Consider the following 10,000-nt stretch of genomic DNA (forward strand, 5'->3'; position numbering starts at 1 on the left):
GACAGTGTATTTCATATTTTGGCGGTTTGCTTGTAGCTTAATTCGTTTAGCCAGGCCCTAGGTGGAAAAGTGGATTTTCATCGAGCACTGTTTATATACCTTTACTTTGCTGTGAATCACCTTGAGGCCTCTGCCAGAGTCTTTTTTATTCTCCTTCTTTGCCTGTCACTTATATAAATGGAGTTTTGTAACAGTACTTTTTTCTCACTCCATGTCTCTATCTCTCACCCCGCTGTTTCTCTGATGTTACTCTTGACCTCTTCCATCTCTTTTCTACCTCTCTCTCTCTCTCTCCCTCCCTTTTCTCAAAACACTTTCTGTCATCCTGTCTTTCTTTCTGCTTCTTAGTTCTCTGTCTGTCACATACCCACACACACACACACACACACACACATACCATTTACTTCCTCTGTCTCTTTGCCCCATCCACCCACTCCTTCTCTCTCCTTCCTGCAATCCCATGCCCACACACACACACACACACACACACACACACACACGGACAGTCGCTGAGCTGCTTCTTACGGTACCGATCGTCCAGCTCCGATATAGTTATCCACCCAATAGAACTTCCTGGGGAAGGGAAACACACACACACACACACACACACACACACACACACACACATTCCCAATATAATCTCTTATTTTCTCAAAACACTGTTTCTGTCCTTCTTTCTTCCATATTTTCTAATGTATCTGTTTCTCTAATATTTATAATATAGAATAGAATTCTTTAATGACATTGCACAGAATACAACGAAATTGAATGGCAGTCCTCTTGGTGCTTATAGATTAAAAAAATAGAATTCTAAAATAATATAAGACAATACAAAACATACCAGCTGTTCACAGACAGCACCCCTCTCTACCCTCCCATTATCCCCACATACATTCACATCATTTCCTCTCTCTCCCCACTTCACCCTCTCAGGCATAAACGAGTGCAACAACCCGGCGGTGCACCAGTGCGCCCAGCTGTGCGAGGACACGCTGACGGGCTACCGTTGCTCGTGCGAGGCCGGCTACCGCCTCATGGCCGATGGAAAGGCCTGCGCCGACGTGGACGAGTGCCGCGAGACGCCGGCCGTCTGCAGCCAGATCTGCGCCAACACCGCCGGCTCCTACCGCTGCACCTGCGCGCTGGGCTACCTGCGGGAGGCCGACGGGCGCACCTGCCGACACAACAGCGGCGTGGCGCCCTACCTGCTCTACTCCAACCGCTACTACATCCGTAACCTGACGACGGACGGGGCGTCGCTGTCCGTGGTGCTGCAGGGCCTGGGCCAGGCGGTGGCGCTCGACTTTGACAGCTACGACAAGCGACTCTATTGGCTGGACGCCAACGTGGGGCGCATAGAAAGGATGCGATTGGACGGGACGGAGAGGGAGGTGGTGCACGAGCACGATCTGATTGGTGCAGAGGGGCTGGCAGTGGATTGGGTGGGCAGGTGAGTGTGGGTAGATGGTGAAGGAGTATGACCCAATGCCAACGTGAAGGTCTAGGACCCAGAACAGTGCAAGCCTCATGTTTTAAGTTTTATTTGATGTTGTGTAGTGAAGTAACTATATTATTATTATTATCATTGCTATCGATAATTTTATAAAACAGTTTTATGTCAATACTGTATATATGTGTGTGTGTGTGTGTGTGTGTGTGTGTGTGTGCATATGTGTGTGTGCATGTGTGTCCCTTTGACAGGAAGTTGTACTGGGTGGATAACTATCTGGGTGCGCTGCACGTGTCGGAGATGGACGGTCGGTATCGTAAGAAGCTGCTCAGTGACTGTCTGGATAAGAACCACTCCTACTGCTTCACCAATCCCCGAGCCGTCGCCGTCAACCCCAAATACGGGTATACAACACACACACACACACACACACACACACACACACACATACACACACACACTCACACACACACACATACACACACATACACACACACACACACACACACACACACACACACACACTCACACACACACACTCACACTCACGCACACACACACACACACACACACACACACACACACACACACACACACACACACTCACACTCACGCACACACACACACACACACACACACACACACACACACACACACACACACACTCTCACACTCACAGAGACTCTCACACTCACACACACAGAATTAAACACAATGCAGATCTACACTGTGAACTACTGTTTATATATAAAAATGATTTAATTATATCTCCTTCTATCTCCTTGGCTTTGCTAGATGGTTGTACTGGACAGACTGGGGACACACTCCCTACATTGGCAGGGTTGGTATGGACGGTACCAACGCCTCCGCACTCATCACCACCAAACTGGAGTGGCCCAACGCACTGACCATCGACTACACCACCAATAAGATCTTTTTCGCCGACTCCCATCTCGGCTTCCTGGAGTAAGCACTCTGATTTTAGTGTGATTTTTCATTTTAAGCCCATGTCAGCATTACAGTAATAGTTCATAATGCCATTTTATGTTTGCAACGATTGTGTGCATTGTATGGGTTCAAGCACAGTGATTGAAATAAAGTGTGTTACACATATTCTCACTGACAATATTACACAATCTCAGCTTGCATAAAAAACATCTGTCTGTTTATTGAGTTGACATCTTGTGTACAGACATGATGTTTTCCCTGTTGACAATCTTCTGTATGCAGCAGTAGATGCTTCCCTCTCTGAAACATTCCGGATTATTCTCTCACAGTTATGCTGACATGGACGGACAGAACCGCCACCGGGCCATAGCGGGTTCCCTGCCTCACCCCTTCGCGGTGACCCTGTTTGAGGACACAGTGTTCTGGACTGACTGGAACACTCACACTGTGGAGAGGGCCCACAAGTACACCGGCGCTGATCGAGTCGTCATGGGCAACAACACGCACCGGCCGTACGACATTCATGTATACCACCCCTACCGACAGCCACGCAGTACGAACAACTTTTCATTTAAAAATCAATACATCAGTCTGTACTATAGTACGGTAAACAATACATTTCAATTGTTATATCAAGTTGCATCATTATTGCTTAAGGATACAGTAAACTATTTTAATTAAAAAACTGATTATTTAAAACTAATTCATTAAAACTTAGTTGTATAAAGATTTGGCTTTCTTTATTAATTTTAAGGTTACTGATGCATTTTCTCTAAAAAGGAATTGCAATTGTAAGGTATAAATAATGGGGGAATGTTTCTTAATGGGGAATTCCAGCGATTTTTCACATAGTGCTACACTCTGGGGGCATGTTCGTGAGCCTCTATATTCATGCCCCCAGAGTGTAGCGTTGTAGCTGCCTGGCTGCCTTAACTGCTGACTACAAAAACTTTTTTTTCGTACGGACAGCACTCGGTGACCTCGAGATCTATGTGAAAAATCACCAGAATTCCCCTTGAAGTGTTTTGTGTTTCTTATCCCCAGGTGAGAACCCGTGCAATAACCACAAGCTCACCTGTAGCCACCTGTGTCTGATCCGGCCGGGGGGCCAGGGGGCGACCTGCGAGTGCCCTGACCACTTCATCGGCCTGGCCGTGGGCTTCAAGATCCAGTGTGTGGCCGACTGCTCCAGCACGCAGTTCCGCTGCGGAGACAACGAGAGGTGAGAAGGGGTCAGGAGCGCATGCAGGAATAAATATTATGGGATGCACAGAGAGGGTAGCACACTCTGGTTCCATACAATACTATAATGGTTTTATTAATGATAAAGTTTCAGCCTTCAGGTCGTCTGAAGAAACGTTATCATTAATAAAAACATTGATACGGAGCCCAGAGTGTGCGGCGGTTCTCTACCCTCTGTGAGTAACTTACCAGTGGCCAGCACCTCACCAACAGTCCTTGGTGTGCGTTACATTCGTCTTAAATGGGACGCAGACCCATCTGACCCCAGCTTACCAATTTATCTTGCTCTTGCCCATCTGAGATTGAACTTCTCCAGCCGCGCTGCTTTCATCCTTTCATTCTCTTCTCTTTCTTTTCCCTCTCTCATGCTTTTTTCCTCCTCCTCCTCCTCTCTTCCTTCTCCTCTCTTCCCCCCCCTCCTCTCCTGCAGGTGTGTTCCTATCTGGTGGAAGTGTGACGGCCAGTCTGACTGTGGCGACGGGTCAGACGAACCGGAGACGTGCCCGCCCCGCCTCTGCCCCATTGGTCGGTTCCAGTGTCAGGACGGGAACTGCACCTACCCCAACTTCCTGTGTGATGCCGACCCTGACTGTCCCGATGGGTCTGATGAGGACCCTGCCCTCTGCAGTATGAGTGACATCACTTCCTGTTTTTCTTGTTACTTCCTTTTGTTTTATATTCCCTCTCTTACTCTCTTTCAGGCAAATATGACAGCATCATTTACATATTCATAATCAAGGTATCCTGTTATACGGAATTAAAGCAACACCAAAGAGTTTTTTGTACCTTAAAATAATGTTTACAAAATTGTTTCAGTGGTTCATCAACTTGTAACAGGGTGAACGGCACTTTCTGCATTCGCTTCGCGGCCCTCTATCGGCTATAACCGCACTATGTAAGTTTGCCGGATCGGGTAGCGGATCTGTAGTTCGATGGAATGAGACATAAGAAACTACAAATTTGACTTGCATCTGATGTCGCAATACATCGTACGCGCAGCGGAGGGGAGTTGCCTCCGCCCAAGTCCATTAATTCTGTATAACTGGACACACCTCGAAGGCCGTTATCCTGCTTATCACCCGGTTGCCACTGTAAACACTGGAAACACGCAGTTTTGTTTAAAAAGAAGCTCACTAGTTCAGCTTGTTGTAGCCTACAACTTTAGCATGGACAGTTAGCTTGTTTACAGTTGATTCCATTGTTGGGAAGCCTGCAACCAAAAGATTCTAGAACGCTGCAACCGTCATCCTACTATGGTTGTTATAGTTACCATTCATAAGCATTGATATGGAACGGTGTCCTGTTATTCAGAATTAAAGGCCACCCGCCAGCCAATCAGAAAAGAGTATTTCTTCTCTCCGGGTGATAATTACAGTTAAAGTATTAGAAACTATTATAACTGTTACAACTAGTATTCGAAAAAAATATCTTTCTCTTGTGTTTCTACATGTGTTATTATCTGAAAACCTCCAATCATTTTTACCAGACGAAATCTTACTTTTCTAAAATGTTCTGTCACAGGTGACCACCGTTGCCAGGACAACCAGTTCCAGTGCAAGAACAAGCAGTGCATCCCGGTGTCATGGCACTGCGACGGCGTGACGGACTGCACGGATGGCAGCGACGAGGACGCGGACACCTGTGCCCAGAAGACGTGCAAGCCGAACCAGTTCCAGTGCAAGGACGGCCACTGCATCCCTGCAAGCTACGTATGTGACGCCCAATACGACTGCGGACTGCTGGACCACTCGGACGAGCCGCTTGACCAGTGCAGTGAGTTGGGGTCAGGGGTTAAAGACTATGGGTAGAATTCTGTTGGGATCCAGTTGTCTTGAACGCGCCAAAGGCACACTTTCTCTCTCTATCACAGACTGACTCTGTTTCTTCTCATTTTAAGCATTTTAATGTCCCTCTTTTGTTGTTCTACATCTCTCTCCCCCTCATCTCACATCCCAATATTCTACCCCCCCCTCTCTCCCCACCTCTCCCTCTCTCTCTCCACCTCTCTCTTTCCCTCTCTCTCTCTTTGCAGTGGGGCCAGACTATAAGTGTGATGCAGACACAGAGTTCTCCTGTAAGAGCAACTACCGCTGCATCCCCCAGTGGGCCGTGTGTGATGGCGCCAATGACTGCATCGACAACAGTGACGAGCAGGACTGCGGTGAGCTCACCTGCCACCACTCTACTCACACACACACACACACACACACACACACACACACACACACACACACACACACACACACACACACATACAGACACACTAATTCTAATTCAATTCTAAAATCTAATTGACTTGTGGCACATCAATAACAGTGTAAAATGTATTTGTGTACAAAATATCAGCTCTGATCACAGGACATTTCTAGGACCTTAATTACACCTTTGGACCAAGTGTTTCTGTTTTACTAGAAGCACTATATTTTACTGTAAATAGGTGAAATGTACTTAATTTAAATGGAATATACGCCTTTGTTGGCATGTATTCTAATTCATTTTTGACCCACAGCTGCTCTGACCTGTGACCCCTCGGGCGATTTTCGCTGTGACAATCACCGCTGTGTTCCCATTCGCTGGAAATGTGATGGCAGAAACGACTGTGGTGATGGCTCTGATGAAAGAGACTGCGGTAAGTCACAGTCACAAGTCTTATAGAGCCTCACAACAAATCCTCTTCTAGCACATTTGAACCTAATAGTCACTTACTGCAGCTACATTGTTTTAAAGTAAGTGTACGTGTTATTGAGCTAAAGTGTTGGTCTGCTGCAGCTCAGAATCTAAGACCCAATCGGATTTCTCTGCATCGGAACTCTGTCTCTAGGTTACAGATTGTAACCTAGTTCTGACTGACCTTCTTGGGACTTCCTTCCAGATGATTCTTCAGATCAGAGACTAACCTACATACTGATGCCTTACTAGATGTTTCATCAGCCTGGGGTTTGACCCAGTTGCAGCAAAGTCATTTAGCGTCTGTCCATCTGTCTTGTAGCTATCTACAGCTAGCCACAAAAAGAACAGCAGCAGGCTAACTCATCAATATGGATGAAGTGTGGTTTTGTGTGTCCCCATTTAATTCCCAGATTGACCGAATAGTTTTATTTGTGGTGATTGTTTGGCTTGAACAGAACCCTGCTGCTGTTTTGGGTACTTTGCCTGCTCTGACCCTCATAGACTGAAAGTACTTTTTGATATCAGACATGATGGTCATGGTTGTGAAGTACATTGAAAGTCCACCTGTATGTGTGTGTGTGTGTGTGTGTGTGTGTGTGTGTGTGTGTGCTTGTGTGCGCTTGTGTTTGCCTCCACAGTGCCTCGAGAATGCTCTGAGAGCGAGTATCGTTGTGACAACCAGCAGTGCATCCCAGGTGCCTGGGTGTGTGACCATGACAACGACTGTGGGGACAACTCTGACGAGCGGGACTGCGGTGAGTCACACTTCCACGTACATCACGAGCCTGTTGTCCGCCCACTTGTTTGTAAAAATATGATACTAATTATACCATATTTATGAATAGTGTATATTGTAATTAGTATTAAACATTAACAATTACAAACAACAAATTAACAATTAATTAAAATATGCTTGATAAGTATCCTTCATTACAAAGCCTGCTCATCTTTTTAGTTCAATACATACTATAATTTTATGAGATAGCTGAAAGGACAATCCATGTTCATCTTTGTCTTCTCAGAGTTGAAGACGTGTCGCCCTGACTCCTTCCAGTGTCTGTCCGGCCACTGCATTCCTGCGGCGCTCAAGTGCGATGGCCGTGCGGACTGCCTGGACTTCTCAGATGAAACCACGTGTCGTGAGTGTCTCAGGGAACGCATTAAAGGAACACACCAACATTTTGGGAAATTAGCTTATTGGCAGTCTCCCCCAGAGTTAGATACATACCTACATTCTCATTCAGGCGAAGCACCACCGGGGGTTTTTAGGTGCTGCGTGCAAATCAATCTGCCCTAGTGGTGTGTTTGTTTCTTGGGGCTATATTTTGAACTCGTTTTCCACCCGGCGCAAAGTTTAATTCCTTATTTTGCACGTTTATTTTTTAAACAATGTGCCCAGGGGTGTGGCATTTAACAACCTAGGGAGTGACCAAGCGCATTGTCTAAAAATCGCTATTGTACACCTGGTCAGAAGTCTATGGCGAGTTGTTTATATGTTATTTTAAGAGCGCATTGTCAACAGTCATATTAGCGGGTGCACCTATCATCCATGAACGCACACCAGCGCACGTCCAAGCAAAACATTACAAATTGCACGATTACAATGTGTGCCCCCAATGTTGTCTTCAAGGCAGCGCTGCCTGGAAGGCGCTATGGTTAGGCATGGGATAAGGTTAGGGTTAGGTTTAGGATAGGTGCCTTTAAGTCGACGGTGGCAGCGCTGCCCGGAAGATGACGTTGCGGGCATAAAACACCATCGAGCGATGTGTTCCTTTAAGACACAACGACACTCTCTTCACCTGCTGGAGCAAAAGATCAATCGAGACGGAGAACTTGCTAGTGACCTTTTCAGAAAGACACAATTATTTTTAGATATTATTTCATAAATAATATAATGTTATTTTATAAAAGTACCATTTAATTCACATTTGTCAGATAGACCTGGTTCATTCTCAGTTGATGATGATGTTGTTTAAACATCACACATACCAATACTTTTAGCTTAATCACTACTGTACAGCACAGTATCGCAGCAGCTTTCACAGTTACAACATATACATAAAATGTTTTTTTTATACAACTGGACCACCATGTCTGTAAACAATGTAATATGGCTGCATTATGCCTAATATGGCTGGTTTGATGCCTTTTACACCCACACAAACACAACTCATTGAAACAGTCCTGCAAAATGATTGCTATCTTTGTTAGGGCAAATTACAGTAATGCCCATATCATTATATTATTTTTGTCCTCTCTCCCACTCCGTACGACCTCCAGCCACGCGTTTCCCAGGGGGCCGCTGGTGCCCAGAGCACCAGTTCCAGTGTAAGAACCATCTGTGTGTGGGCCAGACCTGGGTGTGCGACGGCTTTGACGACTGCTTGGACCGATCCGACGAGGAGCTCAGCCTGTGCTGTAAGTGGATCTACCAGGCAGGGAACTCCGAACCCCTAAAATACATGTCAGAGATCAAATATTATTTGCTGTGAAATAAACAGGGTGTGACAATGACATTTACTAACACACACATGCTATTAGGGAACACAGGAATGCAGTCCTTTTGAGACATTCCCTACAGTCATTTACTGTAGAAGTTGATAAAACAACTGTTACATACTTTAGATAAGCCCAGAACCGAAACACTGAAATGAAGGAACTCACTACCATACGATTTATTAGACACTCTGGGAAATATCTGGGCCATTCTTGTGTCAGTGGTTATTCCTATGGGCAGTGCAATAGAACCACACTGCTTTAGAGCCTCATTTAGTTAGTGTTCCATCCGTCCCTCATAGTGACATAAGAAATCTGGCCTGTCACTAGTTTTAAGGTATGTTAGATGAGCGCTATGTTTCCTTCGTTTATGAATGAGCGCTATGTTTCCTGTCACGTTTATGGACTCTGAGCGGTTCTTTTTCTGTTTTTAGTCAACATCACCTGTGAGATGCCGGCCAAGTTCCGCTGTGACAACGGCTACTGCATCTACTCAGGCCTCATGTGCAACCAGAGAGACGACTGCGGAGACGGCAGTGATGAGAAGGAGACGAACTGTGAGGAACCCCTCTTTAGAACACACATCCGGGAGAACCCTACTGTTAGCATAGCATATTATGTAGTGTCAGCACAGTATTAGAGTGGTAGTGCATTATTGAAGACATTGATTGTTATTATGAACTGTTCTTTTGCCTATATTTATAAAAAGCGTGTAAATAACGATACCCTCCGAGGTGCTGGCAAGGTAAAATAAACTAAGAAAAACTTGGTCGCCGCACACTTTATGTCTTTTTCCTTTTTCCGGGATTAAAATAAAAGGAAAAAGAAATAGAGTGTGCGGCGACCAAGTTTTTCTTAATATATTTATAAAAAGCACATTGCATTGCCCATGTGTATAAAATGTACTATTATTAAACTTGCCTTGACATGTAATTTAATCATTGAATGAGAATATACAGGAACATTAGCATTGTCTGCAGAAACTTTTTTTTTTCTTCCAAAACTGGTCAACTTCATAAAAACCCGTCCTTTGCAAACAGGGGGATTAACTTTTGGCTGTGGTGGTTGAGTGGTAGTCAGTGTTATGCGTGACTTCCTGTCTCTCTGTGGTTTGTGCGCACTAATGTGTGTGTGTGCAGGTCTGGACCCGACCCTGGCCCCGTGCACCACGGAGCAGTTTAAGTGCACCAACGG

General features: G+C 45.5%; 1 protein-coding gene across 1 annotated transcript in view; it reads left to right on the plus strand.

The window, feature by feature from the left end:
* lrp2b (low density lipoprotein receptor-related protein 2b) overlaps nt 1-10,000 on the plus strand; it is a 65,173-nt gene that overhangs the window by 38,206 nt on the left and 16,967 nt on the right. Inside the window, exons 50-63 of the mRNA XM_076298731.1 lie at nt 934-1,450; nt 1,702-1,854; nt 2,246-2,416; nt 2,728-2,951; nt 3,443-3,620; nt 4,071-4,267; nt 5,162-5,413; nt 5,673-5,801; nt 6,150-6,269; nt 6,949-7,065; nt 7,333-7,449; nt 8,591-8,728; nt 9,241-9,363; nt 9,946-10,000. The exon at nt 9,946-10,000 is cut by the window's right edge and continues 74 nt beyond it. Coding sequence (XP_076154846.1) covers nt 934-1,450; nt 1,702-1,854; nt 2,246-2,416; nt 2,728-2,951; nt 3,443-3,620; nt 4,071-4,267; nt 5,162-5,413; nt 5,673-5,801; nt 6,150-6,269; nt 6,949-7,065; nt 7,333-7,449; nt 8,591-8,728; nt 9,241-9,363; nt 9,946-10,000 — 2,491 coding nt within the window. The remainder of the gene's footprint in view (nt 1-933; nt 1,451-1,701; nt 1,855-2,245; nt 2,417-2,727; nt 2,952-3,442; nt 3,621-4,070; nt 4,268-5,161; nt 5,414-5,672; nt 5,802-6,149; nt 6,270-6,948; nt 7,066-7,332; nt 7,450-8,590; nt 8,729-9,240; nt 9,364-9,945) is intronic.

This window comes from Alosa pseudoharengus, unplaced genomic scaffold (assembly GCF_046254945.1).
Source record: "Alosa pseudoharengus isolate Yale_2024_CS ecotype anadromous, Long Island Sound unplaced genomic scaffold, YU_APseudo_1.1 YU_APseudo_1.1_scf_21, whole genome shotgun sequence".
Classification (NCBI taxonomy): Eukaryota; Metazoa; Chordata; class Actinopteri; order Clupeiformes; family Clupeidae; genus Alosa; species Alosa pseudoharengus.